The sequence below is a fragment of the Schistocerca cancellata genome, chromosome 1 (genome assembly GCF_023864275.1).
Source record: "Schistocerca cancellata isolate TAMUIC-IGC-003103 chromosome 1, iqSchCanc2.1, whole genome shotgun sequence".
Taxonomy (NCBI): Eukaryota; Metazoa; Arthropoda; class Insecta; order Orthoptera; family Acrididae; genus Schistocerca; species Schistocerca cancellata.
This window is the reverse complement of record NC_064626.1, coordinates 880340841-880363835: the sequence shown is the minus strand read 5'-3', so window position 1 is coordinate 880363835 and position 22995 is coordinate 880340841. Positions and strand designations below refer to the sequence as shown.

The 22995-nt window shown below is 40.8% G+C and overlaps 1 protein-coding gene across 1 annotated transcript in view; it reads left to right on the top strand.

Annotated features, from left to right (window-relative positions):
- The first annotated feature begins 2254 nt into the window (after window positions 1-2254).
- LOC126190480 (GATOR complex protein NPRL2-like) overlaps window positions 2255-22995 on the top strand; it is a 103437-nt gene continuing 82696 nt past the window's right edge. Inside the window, exon 1 of the mRNA XM_049931024.1 lies at window positions 2255-2416. Coding sequence (XP_049786981.1) covers window positions 2309-2416 — 108 coding nt within the window. The 5' untranslated portion in view covers window positions 2255-2308. The remainder of the gene's footprint in view (window positions 2417-22995) is intronic.

Below are 22995 nucleotides of genomic sequence, written 5' to 3'. Positions count from 1 at the left end.
CATCACACACATCCATGCCCGAGGCAGGATGCGAACCTGCGACCGTAGTGGTCGCGCGGTTCCAGATTGAAGCGCCTAGAACCTCTCGGCCACTCCGGCCGGCTGGTGCTTGTCAGACCACGTTTAAATTCATTAATACAAAAGTAAACGGTATTTATTGATGGTACAGAGTCCGCGTGAACGTCATCCAGTTCTGCTTTGACCTGTGCGGCAGTCCAGTCTTCAAATGAAAATGTTTAGTAACAGGACGAAACTCGGTTTTCTCCATTTACACTCGCAGTCGACATCCTGACCTATTCAGACCGCTGTCAACAATGAACCATACACTGTACATCGCTGAAATTCTTTATATGATCCTCGGAATAATCAAGCTCACCAAACATGAAGGCGCAACCGTTCGTGAAAATTTACCAGACTTGCCAAACCACCCTCGTACATGAGAAAAAATTTTCGAAACCATTGTAGGGTTACCTCCTCACCGTAAACCGCGGTCCGTTATGTTTCCAAGGACTCTATGTAATGTTATAAAATTCCATTCTTACAATACACAAATAGGCATCGTAATGGTGAAGTCTTCAGAAGAAAACCAATGACTTAACCCTTTCCTCCAGGACTGATCCAAACCTCCACATGTCGCGTAGTTACAACCCTTACGCTCGCGCAGTCTTTAAAGTGCACAGGGAGATAAGTATTTTGAAGACAAAGGTCTGTACATTTAGCAAGCCATTCAGTTACGCCTTCTGATATCACCTGTTAACATATCCAGAGTGGCAAGTTACGTATTTAGCTTTAACAATATAGTTGTAAACTCAGTCTTTCGGTTCTTCGGACTAGTAGTTTTTCTCTGTTAGGTAAGATGCTTGTCTGAACCAAGCTAACAAGAAAAACAAGTTTTGCTGGCGACAGTAATGTAGTCAAGAAGTGCTCAGCAGTATCATAATTATTCGTTAAAAGAGTAATTTTGAACTGAAAATACTCCAAGAAAGGAAAGACGGTTTCTCACAGAGGAAAGCTAATACCCTCGTTTAATAACATATATGCAGACTAGCCCTAATGTAGCATGCGGTAGCTGTTTCTCTGGTAATGTGTAATTTCATTCGATCATCAACAAGATATTGTTGCCGTTGTGCAGGAATTTGAGTGAGCAAGAATGAACTAAACAAACGAGAAAAACTACTGTTGCAGGCGACAGTAATGCAGTCAAGAAGTGCTCAGCAGTATCATAATTATTCGTTAAAAGAGTAATTTTGAACTGAAAATACTCCAAGAAAGGAAAGAGGGTTTCTCGTCTGAAAATTAGAAGCCGTAACAGCAGAAGCTAGAAAAGCAAACTCGGATATCGCAAGACTATTTGGTCCTTGCGGAAATATGTTGCTAACTGACGTTTCGGGACACACTTCGTCCTACTAAATCGTGCACTTGCTCTTTGTATTTTTCTTGCCTTAACCTCTCGAAAGCTAAACATTATGCGTTACCGAGACTAGTTTTTAACCAGGTGGCAGGCATCCTTTCTTCTTTATGTTTCTACGACATTAAAAAAAAAATAAAAAGAAAAAAGAAAAGAAAATAGAGGAGATGGAGAGAGTGAAATGGTGGGACAGGGGTAAGGGTGTTCAGCAGCGTTTGAGATAAATAATTAGAGCGCACCGGTGTACATTCTTTTAAATAACGCTGGTCGGTGTACGAGTAATATTTATCTAATGCTTTTATGAAGCAGTGACTGACGACTATGTTTTTTCACTGTGTCATATGAAAACGTGAAGAAGAATACGTTAACATAGTCGACTGTCTTGGTCGTACGAACATTAGTAGTAGTTGCAGTAAATACCAATAGATTTGGTATCCTGTATTATGTTGTCAGTGAGACAACACTGCCCTGTAACGAAATTACTGTTTGTTAACAAGATGAGGTCGTTAAGGAGATCTCGTAGCGCACCAATTAGCATCCGACACTGATTAAGCGATGCTCCTACAGCTATTTTCGGACCAACTCTTGCCTCATATGGTGCAGTGATGCCAACATTCGAGCGCGGAGGTGGATACAATTTCACTAAAGCAGCACATTTGAGGGACGATGGTGAATAAATATCCATTAAAAGTAAAGCAAAATTAGTTTGGAGTCCACATTCATTGTTTGTATCAATTACTCCACCTTAGCGTATTCACTGTCAAACAAGTTCACAAAGCTGCGTATTATGTTGGCTATTGTTTATAAACAGGATCGGTTTGCTCTATATAAATGCGAGGCCACACGCCTCTCACGTGTGAGAGTATGTTGCGCGAAGCGGTGAGATGATTGTTGTGGGTGATGGAAGACCATGAAAGATTTTATGAGGGATGCAACCGCGAAGGACCCTTACGATGTATATTTCTGTGTGAATTCCATCATGTGGCAGGACCTAAAATAGCGTGCCAAGTAAGTAATGGTGCAAGTTTGACAGAAGGAAAAATATGTTAAAATCAATGTTATATAGTGTAGAAACATGCCCTCTAGTGATGTCAACCCCAACAGTTGTCATGAAGCGATCTTGTCAAATCATATTGTTTTTTATATATCTTGCTTTTTTTTTGCTGGGCGCTAATCTCCCATTGAATCTTGAATGAGTGGGGGGACCCATTTTTCAGAATGACAGCCTCACATGTTTTGTCAGTCTGTTCAAAATGCTGTAAACAGCTCTGTGAAAAGTGTGGGTTAATGCTAAATTGTTTACTTACTGAAACAGCTGAGGTGCCAGAAGTAAAACTCATGGCATCGGAGAAAGAAATTATGAGTTGACAATGGAAAGGAAGCTTTTTACTTGCCATAGTGTCCTGTGAGTTTCATTTAGATACTTCTCAAATTGAGCTATAGGAGATTAATCTCTCTGTGGAATACCTGGAAGTTTCTTATGTAGTAGTTTAAGACTAGTCTTTTCATCTCCTTTGCAGTGGGTAGGCTACCACAAAAGATATTGTAATTCTTCTTTAAATTTCCATTAACTAAAAATACCAGATGAAAGAAATTGTTTTAACATTTATGGTACTGAGGAAAACACATACACATGTGTTACACATACTTGCATTTCATTTTGTTAAAACAAAAACTAAGGGTTCATCCCAGTATAAGCCATTTTGTATGTGAAGCAGTCCACCATAGACTGTAAACAATTATTTTTCACTCTGTTCTTTCTCGTAGATGCAGTTGTCCTGCAGTATTCTGAGCTATCGGACTATTTATCAGTACAGTAACATCCTATTCAGTTTTGTTGTGTAAATATCCATTGTTGTATGTGTGCAGTTAAGGGAACTGCAACATTTGTATCTTACCTCTAAAAATATAACTACATGGACAGAAGAAAATGTTCAACTGAACCTACCGATACCAGGTGTTGACTACATCCCATAGCATAACGACAACGTATGTGAAACCTTCTTTTGAAAGTTTTCCAGGAACTGTTCTGAAAAGCATTGTACGCTGCTGTCAAATAATGTAAAAATTAATTTTTGCCTGTCTCTTTACATCTACTTGTATCGTCAGCAAACCACTGTGAAAGGCAAAGTATAAGGTACAAATACTTCTCATTATACTACTTATCAGTGTTTTTCCCCATTTCAGTCACATATGGAACATAAGATAAATGATTGCTTAAATGCCTTTGTGTGCTCTATAATTAGTCTAAACTTGTCTTCATGGCTATTGCTGAAGTAATACATAGAGGATTTTAGTATATTCCTAGATTCCTCATGTAAAACTGGCTCTTTAAATTCTATAAGTAGGCTTTTGTGAGATAGTTGGCATACATCTTCAACCATCTCTCAGTTCTGGTGTTTCATTTCTGTGGGTCAAACAAACCTGTGGCTGTTCATGGTTCAATTCTTTGTATATGCCTAACATCAATATTCCTTGAAACTTCCTGGCAGATTAAAACTGTGTGCCCGACCGAGACTCGAACTCGGTACCTTTGCCTTTCGCGGGCAAGTGCTCTACCAACTGAGCTACCGAAGCACGACTCACGCCCGGTACTCACAGCTTTACTTCTGCCAGTACCTCGTCTCCTACCTTCCAAACTTTACAGAAGTTCTCCTGCGAACCTTGCAGAACTAGCACTCCTGAAAGAAAGGATATTGCGGAGACATGGCTTAGCCACAGCCTGGGGGATGTTTCCAGAATGAGATTTTCACTCTGCAACGGAGTGTGCGCTGATATGATATTGGTAGAGCACTTGCCCGCGAAAGGCAAAGGTCCTGAGTTCGAGTCTTGGTCGGGCACACAGTTTTAATCTGCCAGGAAGTTTCATATCAGCGCACACTCCGCTGCAGAGTGAAAATCTCATTCTGGATCAATATTCCTTGTTAGTCTTATTTCGCATGAGTGTCTCACACTTGAGCAAAATTCTGGTATGGGTTGTACGAGTGTTTGTAAGAAATTTCAGTAGCACCAAAGTGAGCCACCTAATAATTCTATTTCATATCCACAGAAACTGTTACATCCAGGTATTGGGAGGAATTGATGGATTCCAATTATGACTCATTGATATTGAGCCTTAAGATACGGTACTACATTCTGTGAAATGCAAAACTGTACATTTCTGTACATATAAAGTAAACTGCTAATGCTTTGCAGTTCTTTGATATCCTATAAAGATTTGGCTGAAATGTGTGCAGCTTTTTTCAGGCAGAACTTCATTAGCTACAGTTGCATCTTCCGGAAGAAGTGTGAGTTACTGTATATTGTTTGCCAAATCATTAATAAAGAACATGAACAATCAAGGTACCATTACTCTTATTACAATTTATTATTACCATTTATTACCAATTCTGTGTCACTGACCAGCAATGGCTGGATAGACTGTGCCAAAAATTACAAAGCTGGTATTTTACAATACAAAGAGTACAAACATTACAACAAAATTTGAATAGTTTAAGCATTTTACTATAGATACATTTGATTTACCACTGATATTTTTAGTTCTGACAGATTTTCATGTTTTGGTGAAAGTCCAGTAAATCCATTCATTTCCCTCACAGTCAAAAGTTTCCTGGATGGAGTGTAGCAAATATAGTTTTATGTGTCTTGAAAAAAGTTTTTTTAACCTCTCCAGTGGTACGACGTGCACCTCTTGAGAATTCTCATGGCCAGTGTCGGAAAGTTGTCTCTTGTTTCGTATAGTTGTCAGGTTCGTATGTTTATGGTCTGTTTGTTGTGGGTAATGTGGTTGTGTATTTCATGCCTCTTGCTAAAGGAATCTCGATTTTCCTTCAGATGAAGGAAGCTCAAAAATATATATGGCTGCAAACAGTCATTGGTCAACAGTGTTCCTGTCTCATACTTGTTATGATAGTTCTTACTGCCTTCTTTTGCAGTAATAATATGTCCTTGCAGCACAGTGAATGACCTGAGAGCTGGAGTCCATTGGTTATATGGCTATGGAATAGTGCATGATATACAGTTAACAGACATTGGCATGATTCTTAATTACACTTTTATCTCCCAGGAGGTATACTGTGTGTGACAGTTTCTTACATACATGCTCAGTGTGTCCATTCCATGTGAGTTTGTAGTCTGTTATGAAACGCAGTCATCTGACAGTTCCTACATTTTCCGGATATATATTTTTGCTAAAGCTGGATGTCATATGGTGAGTTTTGTCTGCATTTATTTTCATCTTATTTGTGGTGAACCACACCTTGGCCTTTTTGAATAGCATACCTGATTTCAGGACTGCTAAAGTTTGATTTTCCTTTGCAATAAGGCTAGTATCATCTGCAAACACCTTGGCTTAGATAATTTACAAAAATGAGAAAGGGGAGAGGGATTGTGATGGAAACTTGTGCACACTATATTCTAACTTCTGTTCTTGTTATGTTGCTCTTTGAACTGAAACAATCTGCCACCTCTTTTCGAATTATCACTGAAGGGTAGCTAGAACAGCACCTCCCATACCATAGAATTTTAATTTTTGAGTAGGATCATATGGGAAATCCAGCAAATGCTTTGCTCAAATCACACAGTGTAAATGCCCATGACTTTCTTTCTCCAATTGCCAACATTATGTTTCTTAATAAGTCAAATGTAGCAGTATTTGTGGACTTCCCCTTTTGAAAACCATGTTGTGCATCATGGAAGAGATTTCCCTCAAAGTAATCTTAACATCAGACGTTTCATGATAGCTTCAGTCACTGTAGCTTAGATTGGAATGATTGAAATTGGCGTATAGTTTGATACTTGTTCTGGGTCTCCTTTTTTTTGTAAATTGGAACTGTTCATGCTGGCTTCAAGAAGTCTGAGAAGGCTCCTGCATGTAAGCAGTTGCTTATTGCTGTAGTTAATGGCCGAGGTATTTCAGTGATAATTTTCTTCATGATGGACACGACATCCAATAAATGTCTACACTGTCTTAAGGTTTATAGGCTTTCACTAGTTTCACTATGTCATTTGGTTGTACTTTCTTCCAACTTTCCATTTTGCAGTGGGTTATAGTTTTGTAGGAAACAACAGAATACACATCCAAGTCTGGGATTTCAGCTACAGTGTTTTCAATACGTTTAATAAAGTAATAATTAAAATTATCAGAGGTAAAGTATTTGAGAAGGTGGTAGACTTTTTCCTGTGGTTGTGTCATTGTTTTTCTTCTTGGCTCCCTCCACTTCTTTTCTGTTCTTGGCCTTTAAATAATTACAGTGAAGTATGTGTTTGGATTAAATGTCTGTAGCTGACTTGGAATGGTCATTAAAGATTGAGGTAATACTTTTCATATTGGCTACTTCAGGTGTGTGGTGTGTCTTTTCTTAGACAATTTTTTGTTTTTCTTGTGATTTCCCCATATGACTCTGTAGGTATCATTGGGAACATTTAATCAAATTTCGTTTTCATTGTTTGGGGAGGGCAGCTTAAGGCTTTACTAGGCACTGTTTTATAATTTCCTGATCCCAGGCAATATTGGAGAGTGCAACTCTGAATGCCTTTAGATTTTTTTTTCCTTTCTTTGGTACAGTTCTTCTGTGAAACACACAGTTTGATTGTCTTGTATTTACCTGATGATTTTTCATAGTCTGCATCTGTAGCTCCATAACTAGTGCATTGTGGTCTGCTAGCAGCGGATTAGCTACATCTATTTTGTAATCTCGGCTGTGTAAGTTCGTGGTTAATGGTATTGATATAGGAATCACCTTGTGTTGGAAGTCTATTTGCTACAGAGGGACCATAACTATCAAATTTGAGAAAACACTCTCTTCTGCACTGCTATCACCTATGTGTCCATTAAAATCACCACACAATGCAACTGTTGACTTAAGATATGACAGGTGATGTAAACAACTTTCTATTTGTGTAATAAAGTTTTCAAAATTTCCATTTGGGGAATAGTTCACAGAAACAATAATCATATTGATATCCATTAGGTTAACAAGCCAGTTTTAGATCAAAATCTGAACAGAAGTTCCATAAGTTTCCTTGCACTGAGATTTATGTTGACATATACAGACACACCTCCATTTGAAGTAGTTTCTTGGTACAATGGACTCAGCATCTCAAAGTATTCGATACGTATGTAGTAACTACCCTCTTCTTTTGTTAGCCAGTGCTCACATATACATAGCACATCCTGGCTTCACATAATCTAAAGATATTGATAATATATCATATTTGATTTGTCGGCACTGTACATTAACACTGCCTTTGACTATGGGTTTCACTGTTCTGTGTTTGTAATGGTAGAGTCTACTATACACCTGCACTGGATATCATGCAGAATAGTAAATGCCATAGTACAACAGTTTTGGGGCTGTGTAGACCTATTCATTACTTTGTCCTTTAGTTCAAAGTTCCTTGGACCACCCCTGAAGTTCCAGCCCCACAATAAATGATTTACCTGACCATAATAGTCATATGGTAGTGACAAAGCCTCTCCATCAGTCAGATTTAATTAAGAAAGAAAAAATAAAATTTCACAGTATCACAGATGCTACCTTGTCCACACTGTTCAGACAGAATTTACTGGATGAAAAATGAGACACACAGTAGATGATAAATTTAATTATTTCCTGAACGTATTCATACAGTACTATGAATTCAGTTTTCATTTACAATGAGTCAGGGATTGTTATATTGTAAGTTGAGAGAGTGGGTGGCTAACATCTGGTATCAAATTATCCTCTGCAAGATGGAAAACAGGATTAGCTCCAATCAAGACATACTGCAGACAGTAATACAAAATTCTCCATCACCCCATAAAGAGTTTTAGTTACCTGTGCCCAGGTAACTAAAAATTTTCAAGAACAAAGCAAAGATAATTTTGATCATAATAAGGCATGAAGTGAATGAACTCTGTAAAGCAAATGATACTGGTGTCTTTGATGATATTAGCAAGACTGATGACATTAAATTCAAATAATTCTCCACTGAATTCAGTGAATTCTTCCCAACAGTAGCTGAGATAAAGTGTCGAAAGCAGATTAGACTTACTTAGTCAGCAATGCATACACCAACACCAGACACTGTTGAAGAGACCATAAAAATCATTAGATTGATGAAAAGCTGTAACTTCCCCAATTGTAATGTCATTTCAGCTGAAATACTGAAAATCTTGTTTTGACCTGTTGACACCCTTTTCAAGTTGCTTTTGAAATCAGCTACTGAGTGAATATGTATTTCCTGAACATGACTTTTTTAGAGCCGTCTACCTCTTTCCTATATTCTCCGAAAGTTTTGAGACAGTAGCTTATGTCCAAATATTGAGAGAATAATCTTTTAACAAAAGCGCAGTTTGTCTTGTGTAAAGGCTTCTTTACTGAGGAAGTAGTAGATGACCTCATGAGCTCAGTTCTGGTAAAATTAAGCAATAAGAATTACACTGTTAACATTTTGTGTGATCTTGCTATGGCCATTGATTGTGTAGATCATATTCTAGCTGTGAAACAACAACATCATGCTGTTAAAAAGTCATTCCCCTTGCACAGATGCAGGTGTATCTATACAGTAGAAAACAGTGGGCCACATTAACAACTGATACCAAAGGAATGCAGCTCTACTGTATGATTAAGTGATGGCATGCTCTTGAGTAAAATATTCCAGAGGTAAACTAATCCCCCATTTGGAACTAGGGGGAGGAGGGGGGGTGGGACTACTCAGGAGGATGTCATTATTAGAGGAGAAACAAAACTGGCATTTTACAGATAATAGTGTCAAATGTTAGATCCCTTAATCGGACAGGTGGTTAGAAAATTTAAAAAGGGAAATGGATAGATTAAAGTTAAATATGGTGAGAATGAGTGAAGTTTGGTTGCAGGAGGAACATGACTTCAGGTCAGCTGAATACAGGGTTATAAATACAAAATCAAATAGGGTAATGCAGGTGTAGATTTAATAATGAATAAAAAAAAATAGAAATGAGAATAAGCTACTATGAACAGCATAGTGAACACATTATTGTAGCCAAGACAGGCATGAAGCCCAAGCCTACCACAGTAGTAAAAATTTATATTTCAACTAGCTCCACAGATGATGAAAAACTTGAAGAAATGTATGATGAGATAAAAGAAATTATTCAAATAGTTAATGGAGACAAAAATTTAATAGTCGTGTGGAACTGGAATTCGATAGTAGGAAAAGGAAGAGAAGGAAAAGTAGTAGGTGAATATGGACTGGGGTAAGGAATGAAAGAGGCAGCTTCCTGATAGAATTTTGCACAGAGCATAATTTAATCATTGCTAACACTTGGTTTAAGAATCACGAAAGAAGACTGTATATGTGAAGAGACCTGGAGACATCGAAAGGTTTCAGATTGATTATATAATGGTTAGACAGAGATTTAGGAACCAGGTTTTAAATCGTAAGACATAGCCTGGGGCAGATGTGGACCCTGACCACAATTTATTGCTTATGAACTGCAGGTGAATACTGAAGAAACTACAAAAAGGTAGGAATTTAAGGAGATGAGACATGTATAAACTAAAAGAACAACAGGTTGTAGAGAGTTTTAGAGGGAGCATTAGGGAACAATTGACAAGAACAGGGGAAGGGAGTACATTATAAAAACAATGGGTAGGATGAGTAACACAAGAGATACTGAATTTAATCACTGAAAGGAGACAATATAAAAATACAGTAAATGAAGTAGGTGAAAACGAATACAAATGTCTCAAAAATGAGATTGACAGGAAGTGCAAAACGGCTAAGCGCAAATGGCTAGAGGATAAATAAAAGGATGTAGAAGCATATATCACTAGGGGTAAGACAGATGCTTCCTACAGGAAAATTAAAGAGACCTTTGGAGAAAAGAGAAACAGCTGTATGGATATCAAGAGCTCAGATGGTAAACCAGTCCTAAGCCAAGAAGGGAAATCCGAAATGTGGAAGGAGTATATAGAGTGTCTATACAAGGGTGAAGTTCTTGAGGGCAATATTGTGGAAATGGAAGGGGACATAGATGAAGATGAAATGGGAGATATACTGTGTGAAAAATGTGACAGAATACTGAAAGACCTAAGTAGAAACAAGGCCCTGGGAGTAGACAGCATACCATTAGAACAATTGATAGCCTTGGGAGAGCCAGCTGTGACCAAAATCTTCCATGTGGTGAGAAAGATGTACGAGACGGGTGAAATGCCCGCCTCTCAGACTTCGAGAAGAATATAATAATTCCAAATCCAAAGAAAGCGGGTGCTGACAGGTGTTGAAGTTACCGAACTATCAGTTTAATAAGTCACAGTTGCAAAATAGTAACACAAATTCCTTACAGATGAATGTAAAACCTGGTAGAAGTCGATCTCGGGGAAGATCAGTTTGTATCCCGTAGAAATGAAGGGGCATGCGAGGCAATACTGACCTTTCAACTTACCTTAGAAGCTGGTTAAGGAAAGACAAACCTACATTTCCAGCATTTGTAGACTTAGAGAAAGCTTTTGACACTGTTGACTGGAATAGTCTCTTTTAAATTCTGAAGGTGGCTGGGCTAAAATACAGGGAGCAAAAGGCTATTTACAATTTGTACAGAAACCTGAAGGCAGTTATAAGGGTCGAGGGCCACAAAAGTGAGGTAATGGTTGAGAAGGGAGTGACAGGGTTGTAGCCTATTGCCAATATTATTCAATCTGAACATTGAACAAGCAGTAAAGGAACCCAAAGAGAAATTTGGAGTAGGAATTAAAATCCATGGAGAAGAAATAAAAACCTTGAGGTTTGCCGATGGAAGAACATGGAAGTGTTCCTGAAGAAGAGAAGTTTGTTAACATTGAGTATAGATTTAAGTGCCAGGAAATCTTTTTTTAAGTGTAGCCACGTAAGGGTTTGAAACATGGATGATAAACAGTTTAGACAAGAAGAGAATAGAAGCTAGGGAGATGTGGTGCTACAGAAGAATGCTTAAAATTAGATGTATAGATCACGTAACTAATGGGGAGGTTGTTGTGGTTGTAGTCTTCAGTCCAGAGACTGGTTTGATGCAGCTCTCCATGCTACTCTATTGTGTGCATGCTTCTTCATCTCCAAGTACCTACTGCAACTTACATCCTTCTGAATCTGTTTAGTGTATTCATCTCTTGGTCTTCCTCTATGATTTTTACCCACCATGCTGCCCTCCAGTACTTAATTGGTGATCCCTTGATTCCTCAGATGTGCCACAAATTCCTCTTTCCCCCCAATTCTGTTCAGTATCTCCTCATTAGTTACACGATCTACCCATCTAATCTTCAGCATCCTTCTGTAGCACCACATTTCAAAAGCTTCTGTTCCCTCCTTGTCTAAACTATTTATCATCCGTGTTTCACTTCCATCCTACTAAGGAGAGATTGCCTTAATGAAACACTGTCCATGTAGGTGAGGGGGTTTGTGTGATCCAATGAAGTGGAGGGCTATAACGGCGGTAGTGTAACTACCGGCAGGGCCTCCCAAGCAGGACAGGCCTCCATAGAGGATCCAGACAAAGTGTGTCTCACAATGTCCCGTCTAGTGTTCTGTCCTGTCCTATTCTATTCTATCCTATACTATCCCATCCCATCCCATCCTACACTCTCCCTTCCTTTCCTTTTCCTCTCTGTGTCTGCGTGGCAGCAAGCACAGTCCCCTAATGTGGACAGCGGAAGATCCTTGGAAACCAGGACACCGGTGATGTACATAGGCCTTACTGTGAAGGGATGGATAGCATTCTGTAGTCGCGGTGAAGACAAGCTAAGGGGTAAGGCCCTGAAATAAAACCTTCGCAGGTGTCCAGGCCATGAGGTGGCAGCCCCACCAGGGAACTCAGGGTCTGTAGGCTGAGAACCCACACCATCAAAAAACACATCACAGAAACAAAAAGGAGAAACAGCTGGATCTTAAGGAAATGACCTTTGACGTGAAAAGGAAAACCAGTATTGGTTTTTGGAATGTAAGGACGTTGAGGGAGGCAGGAAGGCTAAGACATGTTGAAAAAGAGATGGAGAACTACCGAATAGATATATTGGGACTAAGTGAAATAAGGTGGCCAGAATCTGGGGAATTCCAAACACAAAATGGTGGTGTGCTGCTGTATGCAGGTCAGACAGGTGAGGATGCGATGCATATGAATGGTGTAGGGCTCTTAATATCTAAAAGCAGCAAAAAGAACTTACTGGAGTGGAAACCAGTCTCAGCACAGATAATAAGCGCACAATTTAAAATAAATGTGTGGTATGTCACTGAAAGTCAATGCTATGCACCTGCTGAAATAGCTAAAGGAGAATTAAAAGATGCATTTTATACAGAGCTTAATGAAGTCTTTAGACAAACAAATTTTAGGGACGTAAAAATTTTAATGGGTGACTTGAACGCAAAAGTTGGTTCAGAAAATGAAGGGCTTGAATGTATTGTGGGTTTGCATGGTGTGGGGATCAGAAATGTTAATGGTGACCTGTTGACAGATACGTGTGCTGAACATAACCTAATCATTGGAGGCACATTGTTTCCACATTGTAACTGCCTTAAGATAATGTGGGTTTCTCCAGGCCACATTACTGAAAATCAAATAGACCACAAAGTCATAAACTGCAAGTTTTGACACTCTCTGATAGGTGTCAGAAACAGAAGAGGAGCAGATGTTGGAAGTGATCACCACATAGTTTTGGCAGAATTTAGACTAAAGATAGTGGCAAATAGAGCCAAGCTCAATCACAGGAGCAAGAAAATAGATGTATGGCAAGGTTAAGTGACCAACAGATCAAAGAAACATTTGCCCTCGAACTACAAAACAGATTCCAGGTCCTCTCTGAAGAAAACTTTATGGAAGAGGGAATTGAAATAGGTTGGCAAAAAAACAATGACAGTTATTTAGATGTGGGAGAAAAAATCTTAGAATTTAAGGCACATCAAAGGAAGGAGTGGATCTCTGATGCTACATGGAATGAAATTAGCCACAGGTAAAATTAAAACTTGAGTTAAATCTTTGTAAGACACGAGTGCAGAAGAGCAAAGTGCATAAAGAATACTTGGATGTGAACAAAAAAGTAAAAATATGTCTGCGTTGAGATAAAAGGAAATGGATAGATGAACACGCAAAGTTAGCAGAAGAGGCAGCAAGACAAGGAAATATGAAAGAGCTCTACAATATTACCAAACGGTTGTCAATGAAGAACTTCAGACATGAAGGACCAGTTAAGAACAAGGATGGGGTGATGCTTACAACTCGACAGGCACAGTTACAGAGATGGGTGGAGCACTTCAAGGAACTATTAAATTGTGAAGACAACCAAGAGGAACAGGTAAGAGGTGTTCCAAAGAAAGTCGAAGAAGATCAAGATATAAATCTGCAGTGCCCCACAATGGATGAAGTTAGGATTGCTTTGAAAACCCTAAAGAATGCAAAGGCTCCAGACCTAGACAACATAGCACCGGATCTCTTAAAAGCTGATATTGAAAGTACTGTTAAAATGCTCCATCCCTTTCTGAACCATACTTGGCTTGAAGAGAAATCTCCAAAGGAGAGACTGTAACAACTGGTGTAGTATTACATTGTTGTCAGTGCCCAGTAAGGTCCACACCAGAATTATTTTAAACTGAATTAAAGAGTCTCTTGAAAAGCGACTGCATAAAGAACAGGCCGGTTTTAGGGCACAATGCAGTTGTCTTGATCTTATTAACACTCTTAGGATAATTTTAGAGCAAAGCAAAGAAATCCAAGCAACCATGTACCTGGCAATTATTGATTTTCAAAAGTCCTTCGATTCTGTGAAACATAAAGTGCTCTGGCAGGTGTTGCAGAAGTATGGCATACCACAGAAGATCTTAACATCATAAAAGATCTATATGATGGCTGCAAATGTTGCGTACTCCACAAGAAAAATGTGACAGAGCTCATAAAAGTAACAACTGGAGTCTGGCAGGGTTGCATTTTATCACAACACTTTTTCTACTTGTTCTATACTCAGTTATGAGAAGAGTCACGGCAGGCAGGAGACGAGGAATCCAATGGTGGATCCATGAACGTTTGGAGGATTTGGATTTTGCAGATGACATCGTTTTATTAGCTCAAAGGCTGACTGATATGCAAGCTAAATTAAACTTGCTGAAAGAAGAAGCAGAGACTGCTGGCCTCAAGATAAATATAGGCAAAACAAAGAAAATGAGAGTAAATTCAGGGAACATGGAGGTGCCACTGTTAATAGGGGAGCAGCGGGTGGAGACTGTCAACTCATTCCTGTATCTGGGTAATATAGTGACGGAAGATGGTGGAGCTGGAGATGACATGAAACACTGTCTTAAAAAGGCAAATGCTTCCTTCATACAATTGTATCCAATATTGAAAAATAGAATTAGCAGGCACAAAACAAAAATCCATATTTTTAATACAAATGTGAAGGCTGTCCTTCTGTACGCCAGTGAAAGCTGGAAAATGGATAAAAAAAATAACATCTCAGCTACAAAGCTTCATAAATAGATTTCTCTGACGCATTATGAATATCTGGTGGCCAGAAAAAATAAGTAACGAGGAGCTCTGGCGAATAACAAACCAGATACCTATAGAAGACCAGATACGAGAGAGAAAGTGGGGGTGGTTGGGGCACTTACCGAGAAAACCAGATGGAGCCATTGTGAAACAAACATTGGAATGGAATCCCCATGAAACAAGGAAGAGAGGAAGACCTAGGAGCACATGGAAGAGGACAGTGAAAGGGGAAGCAAAAAGAGTTGGCAAGACCTGGGCAGAATTGAGGCAAATGGCCAAAGACAGAGACTTCCATACATGGCTACACTCCATACAAATACTTTCAGAAGCAACTTCCTTAAACCTAAATTTTTACTCAATGTTAACAAATTTCTTTTCTTCAGAAACGCTTCCCTTACCATAGCCGGTCTACATTTTATATCCGCTTTACTTCAACCATCATCAGTTATTTTGCTCCCCAAATAGCAAAACTCATCTACTACTTTAAGTGTCTCATTTCTTAACTTAATTCCCTCAGCATCACCTGATTTAATTCAACTACATTCCATTGTCCTCTTTCTGCTTTTGTTGATGTTCCTCCTTTCAAGACACTGTCCATTCCATTTGACTCCTCTTCCAGGGCCTTTGCTGTTTCTGACAGAATTACAATGTCATTGGCAAACCTCAAAGTTTTCATTTCTTCTCCATGTATTTTAATTCGTACTCCAAATTTTTCTTTTGTTTCCTTTATTGCTTTGCTCAATATATAGATCGAATAACGTCAGGGATAGGCTACAACACTGTCTCACTCCTTTCCCAACCACTGCTTCCCTTTCATGCCCCTCGACTCTTATAACTGCTATCTAGTTTCTGTACCACTTGTAAATAGCCTTTCGCTCCATGTATTTGACCCCCTGCCACCTTCAGAATTTGAAAGAGAGTATTCCAGTCAACATTGTCAAATGCTTTCTCTAAGTCTACAAATGCTAGAAATGTAGGTTCGACTTTCCTTGATCTATCTTCTAAATTAAGCTGTAGGATTAGTAGTGCCTCATGTGTTCCAACATTTCTACGGAATCCAAGCTGATCTTTCCTGAGGTCGGCTTCCACCAGTTTTTCTATTCATCTGTAAAGAATTCATGTTAGCATTTTGCAGCTGTGACTTATTAAACTGATAGTTTGGTTATGTTCAAACCTGTCAACACCTGCTTTCTTTGGGATTGGAATTATTATATTATTCTTGAAGTCTGAGGGTATTTCCCCTGTCTCATACATCTTGCTCACCAGATGGTAGAGTTTGGTCAAGGCTGGCTCTCCCAAGGCCGTCAGTAGTTCAAATGGAATGCTGTCTGCTCCTGGTGCCTTGTTTCTACTTAGGTCTTTCAGTGCTCTGTCAAACTCTTCACGCAGTATCATATCTCTAATTTCATCTTCATCTACGTCCTCTTTCATCTCCATAATATTGACCTCAAGTACATCGCCCTTGTATAGACCCTCTATATACTCCTTCCACCTTTCTGCCTTTCCTTCTTTGCTTAGAACTGGTTTTCCATCTGAGCTCTTGATATTCATACAAGCAGTTCTCTCTTCTCCAAAGGTCTCTTTAATTTTCCTGTAGGCAGTATCTATCTTACCCCTAGTGATATATGTCTTTACATCTTTACATTTGTCCTCTAGCCATCGCTGCTTAGCCATTTTGCACTTCCTGTTGATCTCATTTTTAAGACATTTATATTCCTTTTTGCCTGCTTCATTTACTGCATTGTTATATTTTCTCCTTTCATCAGTTAAATTCAATCTCTCTTCTGATATCCAAGAATTTCTACTAGCAGTTGTCTTTTTACCTACTTGGTCCTCTGCTGCCTTCACTATTTCATCTCTCAAAACTACCCATTCTTCTTCTACTGTATTTCTTTCCCCCGTTCTTGTCAGTTGTTCCCTTATGCTCTCCCTGAAACTCTCTACAACCTCTGGTTCTTTCAGTTTATGCAGGTCCCATCTCCTTAAATTCATGCCTTTTTTCAGTTTCTTCAGTTTTAATCCACAGTTCATAACCAATAAATTGTGGTCAGAGTCCACATCTGCCCTGGAAATGTCTTACAATTTAAAGCTTGGTTCCTAAATCTATGTCTTACCATTGTATAATCTATTTAAAACCTTCCAGTGTCTCCAGGCCTCTTCCACATATACAGTCTTCTTTCATGATTCTCAAACCAAGTGTTAGTTATGATTATGTTATGCTCAGTGCAAAATTGTACCAGATGGCTTCCTCTTTCATTCCTTATCTCCATTCCATATTCATGCACTACTTTTCCTTCTCTTCCTTTTCCTACTATGGAATTCCAGTCTCTCAAGACTATTAAATTTTCTTCTCCCTTCACTTTCTGAATAATTTCTTTAATCTCATCATACATTTCTTCAATATCTTTGTCATCTGCAGAGCTAGTTGCCATATAAACTTGTACTACTGTGGTAGGCATGGGCTTTGTGTCTATCTTGGCTACAATAATGCATTTACTATGCTCTTTGTAGTAGATTACCCGCACTCTTGTTTTTTTTAGTCATTATTAAATCTACTCCTGCATTACCCTATTTGATTTTGTATTTATAACCCTGTATTCATCTGACCAGAAATCTTGTTCCTCTTGCCACAAAACTTCACTAATTTTTAGTTTAGCTTGTATTGTCTTATCTATGCCATAATCTTCTGGAGAAGTGCAGATATGGTCAAAAGCTTTTAATTCTACTGAAGTATGCAGTAAAAATATTGTGTAAAGTTGACAACTTAATATCTTTGAGAAGTCTTTATAAGGAAATCGCAGTGTGGTTGATAAGAGTGAATTTAAGATGAACTGTAAAATTCACAACAACAATACTAGAAGTAAAAATAATTTCCATATAGACCGTGCATCCCTATGTAGGATTCAGAATGAACTTTCACGTTCTGGCACCAAAGTCTGTAACAAACTGATATTACACACTAGGTAAAAGTCTCCAGATATTCAGAAACAACATCCATGAATGTGAGTAGCAGGAGCTGTTTGGAGGGGACTGGGCAGTTTTTAAGATTAGAGGGTCTTGGGAAACTACAGAAAGGATGTCTGTCTAAAAGGGTGCTGGGCAAACACAGAATGAGGGTAGACCTAGCATCAATCGGTGTTGTAGTTGTAAATTCTCATAGTTGTGTTGGGAAAGAACCAGCACTCCAAGAGCTAATAGAAAGCACTGAAGCCCAAACTGTTATAGGTACTGAAAGCTGGCTAAAACTGGAAGCAAGCTCAGCAAAAATTTTTACAAAGGAATTAACCATGTTCAGAAAGGACAGATTAAATACAATTGGTGGTGGTATGTTTACTGCTGTCAGTAATAGTCCAAGAGAAGAAACTAGATAGTTTCTGTGAGTTAATATGAGTAGATTTTATGCTTGATAATGACCTCTGAGCAACAAATAATCTTGAGCAAATACTGACCATCATGACATATACAGGGGATAGTGACCACAAGGTTGCTGTAGCAAGACTGAATACTGTAAAATCAAAAACCTCCAAAATATATCTGTTTAAAAAAGCAGGTAAAAGCTTTCATGACGTCTTCCTAAGGCATAGGCTTCATATCTTCCAATAAGACTATGTAAGTGTATACCAAAAGTTGTTTAAATTCAAAGAAATAGTATCAATGGCAAATGAGAGATATATACCGAATAAATAACAAGAGGTGATACTGATCCTCCACTGTACACAAAACAGGTTGCAACACTCTTGTAGAAGCAATGAAAAAACATATCAAATTGAAAAAAAACCGAAAATCCCCAAGACTGGCAGTGCTTTACAGAGGCTCAAAATTCAGCATGAACTTCAGTGCAGGGTGCTTTTAATAGTCTGCGCAGTGAAACTCTGCTTCAAAATTTGGCAGAAAATACAAAAAGATGCTTGTCATGTGTAAAGTATATCAGTGGCAAGGTGCAACCCATACCTTCACTGTGCGATAGTAATGGTAATGTTACTGATGATAGTGCCACTAAAGCAGAGTTGCTAAACACGGTTTTCTGAAATTCCTTCACCAAAGAAGACAAAGTAAATTTTCTACAGTTTGAATCGAAGCCAACTGCCAACATGAGTAACTTTGACATACTGTAGTAGCTTAAATCAATAAAGGAAAAGTCCCAGTACAGATTATATACCAGTTAGGTTTCTTTCACAGTATGCTGATAGAGTACTTCCATTCTTAGCAGTCATATATGACCACTCACTCGTTGAAAGATCTGTACCTAATGACTGCAAAGTTGCACAGATCACACCAGTACTCAAGAAATGAAGTAGCTGTAATGTGCTCAATTTCAGCCCATATCACTAATGTAGGATTTTGGAAAATAATGAATTACCTTGAAGAAAATGATTTACTAATGAATAGCCAACACAGATTCAGAAAATATTGTTACTGTGAAACACAACTAGCTGTTTGTTCTCATGAAGTAATGAGAGGATGTCAGATTGTTTCCATATTTCTGGATTCCTAGAAGGCTTTTGACACTGTTCCTCACAAGAGACTTCTAATCAAATTACATGCCTATGGAGAATCATCTCAGTTGTGCGACTGGATTCATGGGTTTAACTCAGAAAGGTCACAGTTCATAGTTCCCCAAAAGAGTGTTATAGGCCCTCTGCTGTTCCTGGTATATATAAATGATTAGTAGACAATCTGAGCAGCCCTCTTAGATTGTTTGCAGATGATGCTGTCATTTACCATCTAATAAAGTCATCAGATGTTCATAACCAATTGCTAAATGGTTTAGTCAAGATATCTGTGTTATAACCTTTAATTCACTAATCAATTGCGTGGATATACAAACGTAGGTACAATAGTGGGTTTCATGCTACCAACTCCGTATCTGTCACTCAACTGCCGTGCCGTGACATGCGGCCGGCGCTGTTCATAGCCAGGTGGCGCTCCCGCACTCAGCCGAGCTGCGGAGTGCCTCTATCGCCATGTTTGCGTACTGACGTAGCGGCACTTTTAAATTAAATCTCGTGGCACTGTCACAACACTTTTCCCCCTTGAAAAAAAAAAAAAGGCACTCACTTCCTTGGAGACACGGACAGTGCGGAGACATCCATGGCCTCTTGGGAGATCCCGAGAAGATCCCACGGAGAAACATGAGAATATGGTCGAAAATGTCCAGGACGGAAGCTTGTGCGTGGAACGTGCCTCCTGGATGAGATGATGGGTGAAAACTCCGGAGCAGCATCCATAGGTGTCGTGGACCTGGGGGTGTGCTCCAGCGAGATGGGTCCCGGAGAAGGCGGCGTCGCGACTGGGGCCGGTTCCGGCGTACTCTGAAGCGGCAGTGACGTTGGCTGCAGCGACACGCACGGGAGACCGGCAGCGGCGACAGGACTGGCTTCTCGGGCTGGTGGAGGCGAAAGAAGGGGCGGTGGCACCGGCGTGGCCACCACTTGTGGGCGCATCTGGTCGTAATGACGAACAACCATGCCCTCGTCCGTACGTATTTCACAAAGCCGGCGGCCGCGAAGAGCCTTGACCACCCCTGGAATCCATTTAGGGTGAGATCCATACCCTCGTGCCCACACGTCGGCACCCACCGAGTATTTTCCCGCACTAGGGGACACAGTACTAGGCCTGACAGGGTGAAGCAGGTGCAGTAGAGTGCGCGGTTGGCGGCCATGCAAGAGTTCAGCAGGGCTGCGATCACCCAGAGGCGTGAAGCGATAAGAACTCAGAAATTGCAACAGAGCGTCATCGGTAGAAAAATCAGTAAGGAATTTTTTCATCTGGCTTTTGAAAGTGCGGACAAGGCGCTAGACCTCCCCATTCGATTGGGGATGGAAGGGTGGTGCTGTAACATGATGAATCCCTTGTCCAGTACAAAAATCACGGAAGGCCTGCGAAGAGAACTGAGGGCCGTTGTCCGTGACAATCGTGGAGGGAAGACCTTCTAGCGCAAAGATTTTGGACAAAGCCAGCGTCGTCGCCGCAGTGGTGGGCGACGGACATCGAACCACAAACGGAAACTTCGAGAAGGCGTCAATCAGCAGTAGCCAATAAGTGCCGAGGATGGGGCCGGCAAAGTCAGCGTGCACCCGTTCCCATGGCTGCGCCGGATCAGGCCACGGAGAGGGCATTGTACAGGGTGCAGCCAGTTGTTGAGCACACTGACCACACGCAGCGACCATGTGGGAGATGTCCGAATCGATACCAGGCCAATAAACATGCCGGTGGGCCAGGGACTTAGTCCGAGAAATCCCCCAATGGCCTTCATGCAATAGTTTGAGAACATCTTTGCGAAGAGAAGCTGGCACCATGACCCGTGGAGATGCACCATCCGTGGCCAGAAGAACAACACCCTCACGAACAGACAGACGAAGCCGCAAGGCATGGTAGTTGCGAAGGGGATCCGATGCCCGGCCCTTGGTCCTGTCCGGCCAACCCCGTTGAATAAAACCGATCACCTGACGCAGGATGGGTCCCGCGCAGTAGCCGACGCGACCTGCGAACCTGTAAGCGGAAAACCCTCGACCGCACGACGTTCTTCCTCATCAATGTGGAAACAGAGTAGTTCATCTCGATCGAAAACCGGGTCGGGGCCCATCGGCAAACGTGACAACGCATCAGCATTGGCGTGCTGGGCCGTGGGGCGATAGTGAATCTCATAGTGAAAACAAGACAAGTATAAGGCCCAACGTTGCAGGCGGTGAGCCGCCTTATCCGGAAGCGACGCCGAAGGGCTGAACAGAGACCAGCGGCTTGTGGTCGGTGATGAGGTGAAACTTAGAACCATACAAAAAAACGCTGAACTTTTTTAGAGCATAAATGATAGCGAGCGCCTCCTTTTCGATTTGAGAGTAACGCCGTTGGGCATCGTTAAGGGTCTTTGAAGCATAGGCGATGGGTCGTTCCGACCCATCCTCATACCGATGGGCGAGAACAGCCCCTAGGCCATACTGTGACGCGTCAGTCGCCAGAACCAAGTGCTGACCTGGACGGAAGGTGGCAAGACAAGGCGCCGACTGCAAATGAGCCTTCAGGTGAACAAAAGCCTGCTCACACTCGTCGGACCAACAGGAAGGAATGTTTTTGCGTAACAGCTGATGCAGAGGATGAGCCACCGCCGCCGCGGATGGAATGAATTTGTGATAATAAGCAATCTTGCCTAGAAACGCCTGAAGTTCTTTGACCGTAGACGGCCGGGGGAGAGCGGTGATGGCTGCAACGTGCTGACGTAGAGGACGTATACCTTCACGGGACAAGTGGAAACCAAGATACACAATGGAGGGTTGGAAGAACTGTGACTTGTCCAGATTGCACTTCAACCCAGCCGAATGCAGAACCCGAAATAATGAACGCAAATTGCGAAGGTGCTCCTCAGTGGAGGCCCCCGTGACAACAATGTCATCCAGGTAGTTGATGCAGCCAGGAACGGAAGCCGTGAGCTGTTCCAAAAACCGCTGAAAAATGGCCGGCGCACTAGCGACACCAAATGGTAACCGCTGGTACTGATACAACCCACAAGGAGTGTTGATGACAAGAAATTCCTTGGAAGACGCATCCAACGGCAACTGATGGTACGCCTCCGATAAGTCAAGCTTGGAAAAGAACTGGCCCCCAGCGAGCTTGGTAAATAACTCCTCAGGACGGGGAAGAGGATAAGTGTCAATGAGGCTCTGAGCGTTGACAGTGGCTTTAAAATCGCCACACAATCGCAGACTCCCATTGGGTTTAGAAACCACCACGATTGGCGATGCCCATTCGCTGGAGGTAACAGGAAGGAGAATCCCTGAAGCTGTTAACCTGTCGATCTCAGCCTTGACAGGTGCACGCAACGCCATCAGAATAGGGCGTGCCCAGAAAAACTTAGGGCGAGCTGTAGGTTTAAGAGTAATGTGGGCTTCAAAATCCTTGGCACGACCCAGACCAGCAGAGAACACTGACGAGAATTCAGAACACAATCCATCCAGCTGTTGATACGGAATATCCTCAGATATGAGGTGCACATCATCATCAATGGAGAACCCAAACAACTGGAAAGCATCATAACCGAACAGATTTTCAGTGCCCGCATGATCCACCACATAAAACATGAGGGGCCGAACAACAGACTTGTAAGCAGTGGAAGCATCAAACT